Source organism: Rhamphochromis sp. 'chilingali' (genome assembly GCF_963969265.1).
Source record: "Rhamphochromis sp. 'chilingali' genome assembly, chromosome: 21".
In the NCBI taxonomy this organism is placed as follows: domain Eukaryota; kingdom Metazoa; phylum Chordata; class Actinopteri; order Cichliformes; family Cichlidae; genus Rhamphochromis; species Rhamphochromis sp. 'chilingali'.
Genome location: NC_137949.1, coordinates 15,229,046 through 15,245,263, shown reverse-complemented (window position 1 = coordinate 15,245,263; position 16,218 = coordinate 15,229,046). Strand labels below are relative to the sequence as shown.

General features: G+C 39.7%; 2 protein-coding genes across 3 annotated transcripts in view; one reads left to right on the top strand and one right to left on the bottom strand.

Moving 5' to 3' along the window:
* The window catches only part of ttc7b (tetratricopeptide repeat domain 7B), a 30,271-nt gene extending 20,011 nt beyond the window's left edge, over positions 1 to 10,260 (bottom strand). For both annotated transcript variants that reach the window (XM_080870207.1, XM_080870206.1), the window contains exons 1-10: positions 10,091 to 10,260; positions 7,112 to 7,266; positions 6,956 to 7,031; positions 6,771 to 6,863; positions 6,334 to 6,497; positions 4,588 to 4,709; positions 3,064 to 3,142; positions 497 to 672; positions 262 to 325; positions 26 to 163 (exon numbers count right to left, since the gene is read on the bottom strand). In XM_080870207.1, the coding sequence (XP_080726333.1) occupies positions 26 to 163; positions 262 to 325; positions 497 to 672; positions 3,064 to 3,142; positions 4,588 to 4,709; positions 6,334 to 6,497; positions 6,771 to 6,863; positions 6,956 to 7,031; positions 7,112 to 7,266; positions 10,091 to 10,211 (1,188 nt within the window). In that variant the 5' untranslated portion in view covers positions 10,212 to 10,260. The remainder of the gene's footprint in view (positions 1 to 25; positions 164 to 261; positions 326 to 496; positions 673 to 3,063; positions 3,143 to 4,587; positions 4,710 to 6,333; positions 6,498 to 6,770; positions 6,864 to 6,955; positions 7,032 to 7,111; positions 7,267 to 10,090) is intronic.
* Positions 10,261 to 10,501: 241 nt separating this feature from the next.
* On the top strand, positions 10,502 to 14,746 carry fam177a1 (family with sequence similarity 177 member A1). Its single transcript, XM_080870073.1, has 5 exons — positions 10,502 to 10,616; positions 12,083 to 12,268; positions 12,755 to 12,821; positions 13,163 to 13,260; positions 13,353 to 14,746. The coding sequence occupies exons 1-5, from the start codon at positions 10,548 to 10,550 to the stop codon at positions 13,575 to 13,577; spliced, it is 645 nt and encodes a 214-aa protein (XP_080726199.1). The 5' UTR covers positions 10,502 to 10,547; the 3' UTR covers positions 13,578 to 14,746.
* Positions 14,747 to 16,218: the final 1,472 nt, after the last annotated feature.

The window sequence follows — 16,218 nt, the reverse complement described above, 5'->3', positions numbered from 1 at the left end:
TGCGGTCTACAGAGGGGTCATTCACCTCTGACAACATCTCATACTGCCCTCTCCTGCCCAAAGCTATGGTCAGCAGGTCATACACCACCGAGGCCGACTGCAGACTGATGATCCGATCGTTGTTGTGTTCAGGAATTCTGCTTAGGACGGCATCACGGTTGGCCTGAAACACACAAAAGCCCACGTATGCATAGGTGTGAATACGGAAAAACCAGCTCAGTGTTCTGGCATGGTTTACTCTGCAGAGAGTTTGTGCCTCACCATGGATTCACTGATGAGCAGCAGCAGCAATGCTTCTTCTGTGTTCTCCTGAGGGCAAAACAGACTGCGAGGAGAGGAACGCAGCGGGAGGCCGATGGAGTTGGACGAGGATGAGAGGGAGGGGAAAAAAAAGGGAGGGAAAAAATGGAGAGAAAAGTGATGAGAACAAATTGGTGGAAAAGTACACTGGCAGCAGATTTAATCTGGTATCCACGCCGAGTGCTTTGCTTCTTACTTCTCTCCCGAGTACACTCGTGGGCGTCGGCTTAGGCTGTAGCTCTTGCTATGAGTGTGTCCTTGGCGTGTCGGATCGTCCAGGGGCGACACAACGGGTGGGTCTTCAAGAGGAGACCAGTAACTCTGTTCGCACATTCCTCTGAGCAAGATCTCTGCAAGCTGTCTGGCTATGGTCTGTACGAACACAACACTTGTATATTAACTTCTTATAGCACAGCACAGGCTTTAATCTGGACCCTTTCGTCATTAACGTACATCCTTATAAAAATTTACAACTATTGGATCTAACAGCCTGTCCTGGGATTCTTCCCAACAGAGAGACAGACAGACGATACAGTTGTGGTGCAATTTGTGGAAGAAGTGACGTGTTTAAAGGAGTAATTTGGGAAATTTTTAAACGTATTACTTGTTGCTAAGATGAGAAGAAGTTAAAGTCGGCTGCCACAGACAGAAAACAGGTGAAGCCTCTGCGTTGGGCTCTGTCATTTGTTTGTTGGGCAAGTGTTTGACTTTCAACTTTGGGGATGTGTAGATATAAATCATTTGAATTTTGGTGTCAGTGACCATTAGTTAACCTCACTATTGTTGTTAGAGGTCAGATTTAGAAACAGTTTTCCTTTTGAAGTACAAATCAAAAAATCTGTGGACAGCAGTGCCATGCAGTGTAAGTTCTCTCTCCTTCTGTCTACCACTCGCTGAGGCATAACTCTAACTTTGCTTCAAACTAGAGCTGGGCGATAGAACGATAACGATATGTATCGCGATATAACTTTTTCTCGATAGAAAAATTCAACTATCGCGATAGACCTCACCGCTCTTGTCCTAAAAAAAACAAAAAAACAAAACAAAACAAAAACAACAGCCAATCCAAATTAAGTAACGCAGAGCCGAACCAATCACAGCCGCAGCGTCACGTCGCGTGACTTGTTACTTACAGCACAAGTGCCAAGCCGCACATGTGTATTTGTTTGGGAAGCAGCCAGCCACCGTACCGCCCGGGTAATGGAGGAAATGAGTGTGCCGACTAGAAAAATCAACCGAGCGTGACCGAAGGTTACCGAAGAGAAAACAGATGATGGTTCCAATGCCGGAGAGATTGTCGAACGGAAGAGCCAAAGAAGTTCCGTAGTGTGAAGGTATTTCGGCTATTTCAAGTCTGACAAAAAACAGAGTAGCGCGCACTGTAAATTGTGCCGAAAGCAAGTCTGGAAATACAATAAACTGGTGCATGCGCTACGTCCACACGTACCCGGGTATTTTTGAAAACGCAGATTTTTCTATGCGTTTGCACCTTTCGTCCACACTTAAACGGCGTTTTTGGTCACTGAAAACGAAGATTTTTAAAAACTCCGTATTTGCATTTACGTGTGGACTAGAAAAACGGAGAAAACGCAGCGTCAAAGATGTGCGCATTTTGACGTCACACTGTGCGCCACGTTATTGTTTCGGTCTAATGAATTTCTATAATACTGCTCTACTCTCTGCAGTGTTTAAATGCTTACATATACACACAGTTACTGTCCGTCCACACATACGACTCTGTTCTGCTTCTATGCCCCAGCTTTGTTTACTTTTTCCCACCGAGGCTTCTAGATTGGCCAACATTTCTGCACGGTTAGGAATCTAGCGCCACCTGCTGCTTTGGCATGTTCATAGCAGCGTTTTCCTTCATTTCTGCCTTTATGTGTGGACGGGATTATTTTTTTAAAACGAAAACGGAAAATCTCCGTTTTCAAAAATACCCGTGTACGTGTGGACGTAGCCTCAGTCTCTGACTGGAAGCGCTAATTCGTCATTCGGCTTTTGTCAGACTAAAGTAACTGTTAAAACTGTTTGAAAAGCTAAGCTATACAACAAGGAGAGATTGAGAATTTCCTTTTAGTTCTCAGTTTATTTGATATTGACAAAAGTTAGTCAGTTTTGTCTGTTCTTCTGTAAAACAATTTATTTTTAGAATTAATATTTTGTTTCTAAGTGGAATTGACAATTTAGTCTGTTTCGTTTGTTCTATTTTGAAACTTAAACGCTTTAGCGGCTGCCTTTTGTGTAGTTTGCAATATTTGCCTTTATCTATCTGAAAAAGTCTCATGTTCCTTAAGTACATCTACCCTGTTGAACTTATTATGGGAAATAAATATTTAAATAAAAACAAGCTGCTGATTATTTCACATTTTACTTGTGAGCAACGGCACATTTAAATCTTACAAATATAGTTATTTGGCTTATATCGTGATAGATATCGTTATCGCCTGAAATGAAAAAAACATATCGTGATATGAAAAAATCTTATATCGCCCAGCTCTACTTCAAACATTCTCAGAGTCATCATTTCATGTGTCAGTGTAGGTGAAATGATAGCACGCCCATGAAAACTAAAGTTCTGGAGCACAAAATGTTTTCAGTTTGACTTCTGTCAGCTTAAATGTGCAACAACAGTTTGAACTGTTTAAAAAAAAACAAGAACAAAATCTTACTTCTAGTACCTTAAAGTACCTATGAAGCAAACAATTATGTTCCCCAAAAATTCCAAGCTGTTCCCTTAAGTGTTAATAAACTGTTCCTCACCATTCGTAGGTTCTGGGTGGTTCTGGTCTCAATAGCCCGAAGAATCTCTCGAAACCTGCCCACACCTTGTGTCAGGTTGCTGCAATGATGGAGACAGGAAACAGGGAAGACAAAAAAAAAAATATTACTGGCTGCTGAACAACACTGAGTCCAGTGCACATACTCGCCTAATTTTGTGTGTATTGGTTTTCTTTGACCACTTGAGTAGCTTTGCATGATTCAGAGTTCAAAATAATCCCAATTTTTCTGTTTATCTTCTGTCTGAAACAAGTTGATTTAGCTCAGTTTCATTGGCTTCCCCTTGGAAACAAACAGAAACCGTTAGATAAAGGTGTTGAATTAGGTTCCACTTACTTAGTTTATTCTGATTACATTTTGTAAAAGCAAGCCTATGCATGCACCAGAACACAACTGTTTAGGAGACCATACTGTTTCACATCATTTACTTTTTTTTTTTTTTTAAACAATTTGAAAATGGTGCAAATATAAACTCACTAATTTCAGACACAAATTTCCAGCTCCATGTTTTTATACTTGGACTCTCTGAATATCTTTGCATGACTATCAGTTTAAAATAATTCTGTTTTTATATTGTGGGGACTCTAAGTTTGAATTAAACCGTTTCAGCTCCACCAACCTTTTAACATTCCTCTGACTGGCTGCTACTGCTGCCACCAGCAGGTGGGCTTTCTGCTCACAGGCAACGTCATGTGACTGAGATTTCTGTACTGGAAATCTTTAACCATTCAAACCATATCATCCCACATTTACATCATGCAAAGCCAAAAGCAGAAGAAACTCTCTACACAGGATGACCTAATTTTTTAAACCTTTGGCCATACACATGACAGGAAAGTTAAAGAGTAACAGGCCTTATTTAAAGTCACATTCCAATATATACACACACAATATATTTTTTATGGACATTTAATGCTGTGTGAGGCATTTTTTTTTATGCTAGAAGCTTCAAATGAAACCATGTTATTCCTAGAAACTATGACAAGTTGCTGCGTGATGTCATATTTGAGGCCAGACTTTGGCATGTTCATAGCAGAGGCCAGACTTTAATATTTACAAAAACAGAGTATGTATACTGTCTACATATTTTTGGTTTGCTTCACAGCAAAAACAATCATTTAGCAATAAGTAAAAAGAAAGAAAAAAAACAAATAACAAAAAACAGAAACCCTGTAGGAAAGAGACTATCATGAGGCGTCCAGCAGCTGCTGCAACACTGAAACCACCAGCAGCATTTAGCGCAACACCGCTGTGTGAACTGCTCTGAGCTCAACCGTGAACGTTACTTAACCATGTTCACACTTTTTTTTTTTTGCTTTTATTCCACCTGTCAGCAGCTCTGTAACACTACAACTGCTGAATGAGTGAAGAATGCCCACAGAGGGCTGCTAAGGTTTAAAAAAAAAAGAAAAAAAAGAAAAAAAAACATCAGCAAGAGCCAGAGAGGTAAAAACTTTCCTGTCTGATCTCTCAGGTTCACCACCATGTGTTCCCCACCCCCCTTACCCATTCTTGAAGTGGATGACATGGGCTCTCTGAAGGCCCGTCTCTAGGAAGTAGCCCAGCTCCTGGTCCTGAGCTGTCGGGCCAGGCTTTGGACTGCGGTTCTGAATCCCTGCTGACAACGCCTATGCAACAACAAACAACAAAAAGAACGAGAAGTTTACTCAACCCCTCCTAACCTGAATCAATAAGACTTATTTTAATCTCAGGCGGCTCTGCATTTAAAAAACAGACACGATTCTGCAGTGGAAATCACTGCATGACTTTTAACTGTTTACTTCTATTGATTTTTACTTTGATTTTTCAACCTCCGCTTTATTTGATTTGATTTTGTCCCTCAGTGAATATTAAACTTCCACAACCATCGTTCCCGTTGCAGAATTCTTCCACAAATTTCAATTCAGGATTATTCAAGTTCCATGTCTCTCTCTTATAATGTCCGTTTTTAGTAAATGACTTCAGGTGCTAAACTGGCTCATTGGCAGTCCAAAAATTGACACCTGCCGGAAATATATTGTGTGTCACAAAGACACAATATATGACAAAGAATCTGATATCAGGCTATATCGAAAAACTAAATGTGGTTACTAAATACTTCCTTTTACGGTCTTTTTGGACGTAATTAAACAAGCTTGAAACAACTTCTTGAGGAGCAGTCAAATTTTAACATTTAACTTTCAGGGTCAGAGGAGTCCACGTTTAAGGAAACGTAACGGTGTTAAAAATACCGGACCACTCCTGAAAGACTATTGACATTGTGCTTTTCTCCTTTTGAAAACGATCAAATAAGCAAGTGAACAGTCAAACCTGGTACTGCAGCATTTGCTCTCTCTCCTTTTTGATTATTAACTCTCTTTTTATTTCGGAGTTTTTAAAATGTTTAAAGACGTGCAAACCACCAGACAACAAAAGACAGATAAGGTAGTTTTGGAAAACAATAATTAAAAACAAAAAATCTCTTATAACTATATATTATATATACATATATACACAAAAGGTGGAGGAAATTAGTCTGAAAGCTGCTTTGCATACTTTTGAATATAAACTAGAATACAGTAAAATACTTTAAGGATCAGGGAGTGCATTATAAGAGGACTGCACACCAGGAGAGATAAAGAGATTATTTTGGAGGGAAAAAAAAATGTTCCTTTAGTTCATTCCCTTAAGAGTTTCATCTCTGTGATTTGATGAATGTACCCACTGTTCCCAGTGTTGTTGTTTAAAGAAAAAAAAGTATATTTCCATGCTGTACAGCCCCTCAACTCTAAAACACTAATAAGAAAGATGTTAAAAGATAAGCTATGCAAGTTTCTGGTATTAGAGTCTCAACAAACAATCAAATATCTCCCGTTTCAGCATTTGATAAGCTGCTTTTCTGCTTTAAAATAAACAGAAGGTTTTCCCATCTATGTCTTAAATACATTATCATGACATCGTTAAAGTGTTCCTTAACTAGCACCTGTAATATTGCACACGTTTTGTTGAATTTCTCACAAGTATCACTACATCCAGGTTGGAATATTTGAGCTGCATCCTTCTCAGTTTTACTGCAGTTTGCTCAGCCTGTGCTCTCGGCAAATAAAGACGAAGAGATTTGTTTGTCAGTTGGCCGTCGAGGGCGGTGGCGCATCAGTCAAACTCGAACGCAGTCAGCAGGATGTTCATCACACGCCCATAAGGACAGTGAAAAACAACAACACGCAGAGAAAACGCTGCACTCTGTGAAGCCATCACAGCCTGACAACACACCTTCTCGGCCTCCTGCAGATAGAGCAAAGCAATGTCTCCAGACTTTTCGTAGCAGGTGATGATCTCCTGCTCCCGCTCGGTCATGCTCCTGTTGGACGCCGGAGACCCGGCGTTCTTATTGGATAGAGACGGTGAAGCAGCTGGGACTTTCTCTAGGCACAAACCTGAGGAAGAAAGAGAGAAGAAGAAACATGGTGTGACTGGGAGACATTTTGCCCTATTTGACACCATCACCTACTGTCACTGATGAATGTTTTCCCAGATGAAATCAGTTAAACACATTCAAAGACAAACAGTGCAGTCTGCGGCTTCTTTTTACATCTGTGGCACTGCACTGCCACCGTGTGGAGAGAAGAGGTGCTGCAGAGATTAGTGCTGATTAGCTTGATGACAGTTTAAGTGAGGTTAAGGAGGACACAAACAAGGACTGTGTATACCTTTAGTCGCATAAGACTCTGCTATCATAGACAGCCTGTACACAGGAGCTCCAGCCAGCTGCATGTCGTCCAGGTTCACCTTGCTGTAGTGCCCTGTCAAATCACGAATTATGTATTAATAAACTGACCTACTTATTCACTAAAATGAGGGGGAAAAAATATCGAATATGAGAAATGTGTGTCACCTAAAGCATCTTTGTATTCTCCCTCCACATAGCACAGTTTGGCCATTAACAGGCTAGCTTCCTGGATGTAATCCGGCTAGAAGAGAGGAATAAATGAATAAATAAATAAATAATAAAGGATGTGTTCGGAGTTTTGATTTTCAGCCCAGTGGTTACCTTCAGGTTTCCTCTGTCCAGAGCAGCAGTGAGATGCTTCCTGACCTCCAGCAGTTTTGGCCGTTGGACCCTGGGACTTGTACCTTGCTTGATGGGATTCTCCTTCAGGTACGTCTGCAGCTTACATTCACCCAACAGCAGCTCGCCCAGGTCATCTGGAACAATCAGGAGGTCAGAGCAACCATGACATCAAATCCTCTTGTCCTCATCCAGCATGTCTCCAACATTTTGAGAGCTTACAGTTGATCTATTATGCTCATGAGCATGAGACCCAGTTCAAAAAAAATCCTTATTTGTCTTACACTAGGTTTCTCCCTAACCTGCCTATTTCTGGTTGCTTGGTGTGCAGTTTGCATGTTCTCCTTGGATACTCACCTGTAAAGGTGTGCCATTTTCATTCATTATTTGCCTTATGACTTTAAGGCCTAATGCAGGGTGAACACCTGGTTAAAGTTCTCTCTCAACCACCTGAGTTTGTCAATGAGGCATTAACATCAATGCAGTACATGCAGTGCCTTCATCTACTTTATCCTTTGATCTAAGCTTCCTATAGCCAAGCTGTCGCTACAACCACATGCCAACAATGGCAAACCCTGTAACCTGTGTACGCTCACGCAAAATATCTGCCAAGCAACATGGACTTAAATTAATGCCATAAAAGTATGCAAAGAAGTAACACAGAAGAAAATATGGACGTAACAGGGGCTCAAAACACCCCGAGTGTAAATTATGATGCATGAACTGAGGCTTAATGGTTATTCAGAAACTACTCAGGGTTACAGTGAGAATGGCAAATCTGCACACGGAGAAACACTGCTTTGTTTGCACACATACCAGACAGAATTATGCACTCCGGGCTCTGATCTGAATATCTTCACTAATGACTCCAAAACAAACAAAAAAGGTGCTGGATAAAAATGCAAAAATGTGGAGACCAAACCTGTGTTTAAAGTGATAGTTGCTACTTCCTTCTTTTGTATACTATCAGTGGTGATTCCCCAAATCCACATCTAGTCTACAGTGGACTTGAATTTAGGTCTTGAATTTACTAGGTACTTACGAAACATCCTGAGGCTTCAGGTCATCATGAACAGACTTTTATGCTCTGTTATACAAAAACAATCTGGTGCTCACTAAAGGGGTTGTAGCTTAAACAAAGGCCAATTATGGCTTTTCATATACGTGAAATTGAATTTAACAAAGCTTGTTTTATTTTGTTTACTAAGTGGCCAAAATAATTACAGGAAAATGCCTCCGCTTCTTTTAACTTCACTGATGATATCACTGCAGTAAGTCTTATCTGTGACAGGAAGGGAATCTGCATACTGGAGTGAGGAACAGCAGCTGATGAGGTGGTGAAAAGACAACAGTTGGACCTTCGACACATCTCAAACTAAAGAGCTTACTGTTGACTCTAAAAGGGAAATAGTTCAACATCTCTCCTTTTCCACCACTGGCCATGTTGTTGGAGAGGGTCTCGTCCTTCCGCTTCCTGGGCAGCACTATACATCAATAGTTATCAAGGGACATGAACACCACTGTCATTGTTAGTAAAGCCCACCAAGACAGCTAAGCACAACCAATCAGGACAAACAACAGCTTGAAAAAGCAGTACATATAGCTCTCAAGATCATTGGATGCAGTCTATTTTCCACAGCTTCACACTATACCACCACTGACCTTGCCTAATCTGCAAATCACCTATTCAGTCTTCTCCCATCAGGCAGAAGATACAGGTTTACTGGGATTCTGTTTACAGTTGTATTTGTTTTTACAGTTATACTTACTCTTCACTACTATATTTTAGTTGTTTTTAATTGAAACAACAGTTTTAATTTTTTTTAGTTAAGGTGTTTTTACAGAGTTCCTGCTTTATTGTCTGCTTCTTTCAAATCTCACAATAAATCTCTCTCATTTCCAGTTTCATATCCTTTACAGATGCAATGATACAAGTTTAAAAAAAATAAACCAACGTTTCCTTGTGTAACAATAATGATGTTTAAACATAAAAGCTAAGCACATTTAAATTGCATGACAAAGGTTGGCATATAAATGAGTTTGACTATAGTTCTGTTAAAGTAGTTTACATCTCTCATCTTATTTTCATTTCATTCAAATGTCATTAAGAAAAGTGAGAAAGTCCTTCTTGCATGTAACTTTTATAATAACCAAAAAAATAAAAATAAGAATTAAAAAAAAAAAAAGTCTGTCGTGAGTAACACATCAGCCTTGCTTAACTGGTTTTATCTTTTAAACTAAAATATCACACTGTCGTTTACTGATACCCTGAGAAAGCGGTTTGACAGCTAGCACGTATTGTAGCTATCTTAGCCAACCAGAGAGAATTTGAAAAACTACCACATTTAAATATATAGTGGTTTCAGCAAACGCATGGCCGTCATTAAATAAATGTTAAGGGGTACAACTTAGAACTATAACCTTCTGGAAAATTCGGCACAAATAAAAATTGGCAGAGGTCATATTAATTTATTAAAGTATCGAGTAAGTACCCCGATAGCGCCCCAAATCGGTTTAACTGGTGGCAAGGGGACAGTGAGCTTAAAAATATAAATAGATAAATAAAAAATGTGAGATAAATCTGTCGTTTTACTCTAGCGATGTTTCTTGAAGTACAATTCATAAAACGTTATTGATCCTCCACACCAGTCAAACACATCCAACGTTAAATGGATACATTTCTGAATGAAGTTCTGCGTGACAGGAAACTGAGCTGTCAGAACACAGGAACTCAATCACAGCAGCGAAAACTGTTCACATCTTTAAACTCAAACCTTCCTAAAGTTTAACAAAGACCTGTCACATCTCTTTCTTAAGTCTTTACGAGGTAACTGGCTCTAAGCAGAGGCGACAACTCCCAGCATCGGCTGCCTCTGCCAGGAAGTAGCGAGGACTGAGGCCAGGGAGGAGGCCCCATACACTGGATGAACGAACAGCGGAGAAACCCGGCACACTTCCTACCGTTTGATATCAGCTTAGCCGAGAGCTGTCGCACCAACTCTGGAATCTTGTCCCACTGGGCCTCCGAGCGGCATCGCTCTATCTCTATCTCCAGTCGTGAACCAGACTTCCTCGCTGTCATCTTGGCGAGTGAGGAGCAGCGCCAACTGGACCAAAACACCACCGGAGGAGCAAGCTAACGCTGGGTGAACCCCAGCATCCGGTCCCCACTTTCAAAATAAGACACACTAATTGTTTTATGACTATAACAATGAAATAAAACACTGGTTGATTAAACTTAGCTGTTATTTTGGCTCTTTGAGTACTGTCGGTGCCATTTGATCACGCAGAAGAACAATTAAAATGTACCTTTAATGTTGTAAAACATTTATTATGAAGCAATCAGAAAGGAAATTTGTTCTTCCTGACGATAATAGGAAGTAGCCCTCAGAAACACGGTGAGGTGTAAGTAGGTGTAATGGCAGATTTGTCGTTGTATTTGGCGAATGTCAATGTTACATTGGGACAAACTATGGAAACTGAAAAGGTTAGTTGATGCTATTAAAATGTTTACTATTTTCTCTTTATGTGACAGCTCATATAAAGATTTGTAGTATTAATAGTTAACTACTTCCTTAGCAACGAAGCTAACGGGCAACAAAAACAAAGCAACTGAAGTCACTTAAACTCTCTAACCAGTACTTTGATGTCGCGAGTTGTATTTTGTGTGCAGTCAGCTCTTAGAAAAACACATTAGACCACTTTTATTTTTGTACCTGTAAGGGTTTTATATAAACAGCAATTTAAAGCCCGATGAGTGCTGGATTTTAGGAAAAGAAGATACTGATATTGTTGTCAATATTTTTACATACATCCCTACTAATCCCAAAAATGTGATTCTGTTCATCTGGACGTATCGTTTTCGATACTCATCCAAGTGACTTCTTCAGTCTCAGAATCACAGAATCAGCTTTTTGGGATTTCCTTACCTGGATGATTGAGCATGCATCATGACATCCCCACTAATGTTTGGTTAAATGTCCCTTAGTAAGTTGCACCTTGACCAGATGCTTTTGTTAGTCATAAACAAGCTTCTTGCATAATTTGTTGGATATTTGACCACTCATCTTGGAAAAATTAGTAGAGTTCATTTAAATTGGTTGGTTTCTTGGCACAGACCTGGCTTTTAAACATTGTTCCCAAAGTTTCAAGGAGTTTAGGTCAGAGCTTTGGGAGGGCTATTCCCATTCCGAACCCAGTTTATATGTGGTTTGGGTGTCATTCTCCATCTTTGTCCACATTTCAACTGTTGATTTGAGGTCAAGTTGAAGAATTTGGAGGTAGTCCAAATGTACCAGTACCACTAGCAGCAAAATGGTCACATCACTATCATCCTTCACTGGCTACCTGTTGGATATAAAATACATTTTAAAATTATATAAATTACTTTTAAATCAAATTCCAGGCCTCAATCCTACTTTATGAACTGATCTGCTACCTGTTTTTTACATTAGGCCTGAAATTGAGCATTTTCTACTCTAATAAAAGCTTTTACTTCTGTAAATTCTTCTATTCAATTCAATTCAATTTTATTTATATAGCGCCAAATCACAACATAAGTCGCCTCAAGGCGCTTCATAGATACAGAGAAAAACCCAACAATCATATGACCCCCTATGAGCAAGCACTTTGGCGACAGTGGGAAGGAAAAACTCCCTTTTAACAGGAAGAAACCTCCGGCAGAACCAGGCTCAGGGAGGGGCGGCCATCTGCTGCGACCGGTTGGGGTGAGAGAAGGAAGACAGTATAAAAGACATGCTGTGGAAGAGAGACAGAGGTTAATAACAGATATGATTCGATGCAGAGAGGTCTATTAATACATAGTGAGTGAGAAAGGTGACTGGAAAGGAAAAACTCAATGCATCATGGGAATCCCTTGGCAGCCTATCAATTCTTTATTGACTTATATATGTGTTTTATTAAAAATATCATACAGTTTCAAATTATCACCAGAGTACAGGAGGGGAAGCAGAATTTGATACTGTGGAGATGGGGGACCCCGTGGGAACGCCAAGGAAGGTGAAGGTTCCTCGCAGAACCATTTACTTTGCCAATGGAGAGACCATGGAGGAGTACAGCACTGATGAAGAGGAGGAAGAGGAGCAGACTGCAAAGAAAGAAGTTATTTCTGTAGACCCGGTATGCTATTGGCACAGCAAGAGTCGAATAACAACAATCAATTAGGTTTTTCAAGGATTTTTGAGCCCGTAGTTTGAGTTTTTAAGTCCCACAGCTGAAGTGTACAGCTTCCTGGTGAACACAGTAGACCAGCAGGTTAAGATACAAAACTGAGCAACTATATTATGTTTCAGTCATTTGGAACTGCAGTGTTTCTTTATACTTCTTTGTGTTTCCAAATATAAAAGAGGAAGAAAGTTGAGCTTATATTGAAGGGAAATTCAGCTAATATTGTTTGTTCCAGTCAGAGGATGAACTCAGTTGGAAGGCCCAGTATGAGATACTGTACAGATTGTTATGACTTGTGAATACTAATATAGTCCAAGAAGAAAAAGATGCACCTGAAACACTGATACACATAATACGTGCAGTTTTAAAATGTTTCAACATGCTTCTTGAGATTTATTTATTTTTTAATCATATCTCATGTCCACTTGCCCGTTTTAGTCCAAACTGACCTGGGGTCCTTACTTCTGGTTCCAAATGTGGAGGATGGCCACCTCCACTGTATCAGGTAAAACTCTACATTGTAAAATTACTCATAAAACACCAGCCGTTGCAGGTTGAAAATACATTCTAATACCAGAGAAATTTAAATAAAAGTAAAAAAAGGAAGCTAGAAGGTTTGCCTGGTGTCATCGCTACATTAAGGCTCTTTAGAGCCTTTCAGGGAGTTTTAAAAATAGCTTTTTGAAGTGGGAATATCAGGAAATGTTATAAATACTTTAGAAAACCTGAAATGAAATGCATATTTCACAAATTGTTTTATAATTATTGTATTTTAAACATTTTTTAAGTGTTTAGAAGATGTCTCTAATTTGTGGGTTTTTTGGTTTTGTTTTGTTTTTTTTGCAGTATGTGACTACATGGGAGAGAAACTGGCCTCTCTCTTTGGCATCACTACACCTAAGTACCAGTATGCCATAGATGAGTACTACCGTATAAAGAAAGAGGTACAACACCATGTCACAGCTTAAAAGCTGCTTACTCAAACGGAGGAGCAAAAACATTAACATTAATCTGGCTCACTGTTGCTTTCCTGCAGGAGGAGGAAGAGGAGGAGGAGAATCGTCTGGCAGAGGAGGCGGAGCATCGGTTTGGGGAGCAACAGAGAGGCAAGCGGGGCGATCCCACAGCTCCTCGTCTGGCTACGGTGGAGCAGCCTGAGGTGTCTCCGGCCTCCTTTGTTAACATCAGCTTCGAGCTCGAGCCTGAGCCTCCTCTCAGCAACCAAGACCCCAACAGAGTCCCGTCTCCTCTCCCCTCCTGAAGAGTGACGGTGGCAGACAGAAACCTCCAAAACACACACACACTTCTGTTAGCTGACAACCCGTTAATCTACCCAGCTATGTAAACTAATAGTTTTGTTATTTTTTTACATTTTTTTTTTATTTTATAAAGGAAGATCTTGGAGTGCAGGGAAACATAAAAAGGGCTGGAGATGGCTGCACTAGCCTGACTTGTGAATGTATATCTGTGTATGGCAGGGACTGATATATGTACTTAGGCTGTTAAACAGGGTCTAGGTTCAGCTCACTTTAAAATGATGAAGTAGATCCTCAAGGCAACAGTCAATTATTAATTACAGACTGGTGTGAAAATCCATCCAGAACTGGACAAAAATAAGAGAGTTGGTCCTACCCCCTCTGCTAAACAGAAACATGTTATGTTATAGTTGTTGCCTCACTGATATGCCAATGAAGAGATTGAGTAGTTTTGCACTCTTATCCAGTTCAGCCTGTCTTTGCTGCACTGTCATCTCTGGTCAGGCTTCAGAAAAAGCCTTAACATGTTTATAGAAGACAAACCGATAGACCTTATATATTAACTCATTCTTATAGGACTGTGTATTAATATTTTGGGTTTTCAAGGTTAGAAGTAGTTACAAAATGAAGACTAAAGCGTTTCAGTACATGTTATATAGTCTGTTAATCAGTCTCTTAGATGTTTATGAGTGAATCGTGACCCTTCACCTTTGCATGCTTACCTTATTCATACTTGATCTTTCCTGCCGCGGTGTTTTGATTCATAAAAGATGCTCGGTGTAAAAATAAAAAACGTCAAATTTGTGCACATAGCTCTGTTTACACACCTGTGTTGTTTTGGTGTGAGATGCCCAATTTTCGAGGTATCTGATGCAAAGATGTCTGCCTCTCTGACGTTACTGCCGAACCGCCAACCATAACTCTCCAGTTACCCGTGACCAGAGGCTCAAGATAGCGTGAAATGTAAATGCTCTCAGCTGAGCAGTACCAAGCTGGCTGAGCTCAGCTGCACTGTTATTTTCACTGGCGAATGTAGAAAGTACAAAGAAAAAGAGTTCCTAAATGAAACGGCTTGCATTTCATCCTGGGTTTTTAATGTTTTTGTGATTTGATCATCATGAGAGGAGCGTCGTTTTAGTTCTTTATATAAAAGAGAAGGAAGACATTTCTACAGTCTTAAACAGAGCAATTTATAAAAAGCCAGACAGATCAGAGGAGTAATCCAAATGATTTGGGGGTAAACTGGCCCTTTAAGGAGGCACCTGCGCTGTTCACATATAGCCAGACAGCCAGACAGATTATGGACCCAAATGGAAAAACCCAAATCAGGTCATCATGGGCAAAAACGTTTTTTAAAAGTGGAATTTTCAATGTCTTAGAGTAAAACAGATATATTTTCTTCTTCTCATCTGTCTAACAATGCCTCATTTTGGATCCCGCCAATTACTTCCTTGCATCTTTTCTTTACTCATTGCTGTCACATTGTTCATGAAACTCATGCACCACAGGCTTGGAGGTGTGTGCTAAAGACAACAAAGATTTAAATGCCTAAAAGCTCAATTAAAAAAGAATCAGGTCCCAGCTATGAACAAATCGTCCAAATCTCCTGCGTGGACCTAACCAATTTCTTTCATCCAAAAATCTTTACTACTTACAAGTGTTTTAATATATTTAAGCTCTCCATCGTCCACAATGTTTCACCTGTGGCCTCCATAACTGTGATGTTTAGTTATTTATTGACCTGATGCACATTTATTAATTTCTGAACAGCTTGTTTGAGTGTTACATTTCCCCATGCCCTAATGTTTCATTCATTATTTCTGTGCTGCTTAAAGATGAAGTCAGCTGCTTCCCTTTCTTGAGATGTCACAGTAATCAGCTGCGTTTCTATTTTGATGTTATTTACAGCCTCTTTACATAAAATCTAAAACCTTCCGACAGTTAAATCTGACTCTAGCACTAACTGATGCTCTACGCTGGTGTGAACAGTGGCTCGTGTATACTTCAATCTTTGAATGTCCTTGCTTGTGCCAGTCTAAGCCTCTTAGAAATTGTTTTAATCTTCTCTTTGGCTGTGACGTGTGATGGCAGGCTTCAGATCTCAGTTTGCAGAGTAGCAGCGCTTATAGTCAGAATCGGTCCACAAGCAGACTCCAATGAAATGCCAGCGTATCATAGCAAAAGATGTGTACACTTTGCAGTTAAATGTCTTTCACTAAGTATAAAGGATGTTTTTTCACTATGTAAAGCAGGGTAACATATGCAAAATATTTTCTGATTTAAAGTGAAGCTTTTAATGAATCTTTATATTTCTATATTCTGTGTGTAAATAAAATCTTTAAATAATCAAAAGGGTGTTTTGTTTTGAAAATTGTACAGTGTGACTTATTTCTTCTTTTATAGACAGTGCTGTGAAGAACTATCCCTGTGCCTGTGTGAAAAAGTAATTGTCACCTAAACCTGATCACTAGTTCTGCCACTCTTGGCAAGAACTGCAATCAAGTGTTCGTGTAACTGGCATTTCAGACACATTAGAAGGTTTTTAAACAGCCTGTTTAAGGTAATCTCTAATAATCTCATTCTTATTTAAACCCAGATTATGATTGGGTCACTCCATATTTCTTATTTTGGGTTTTTGAGTCAGTC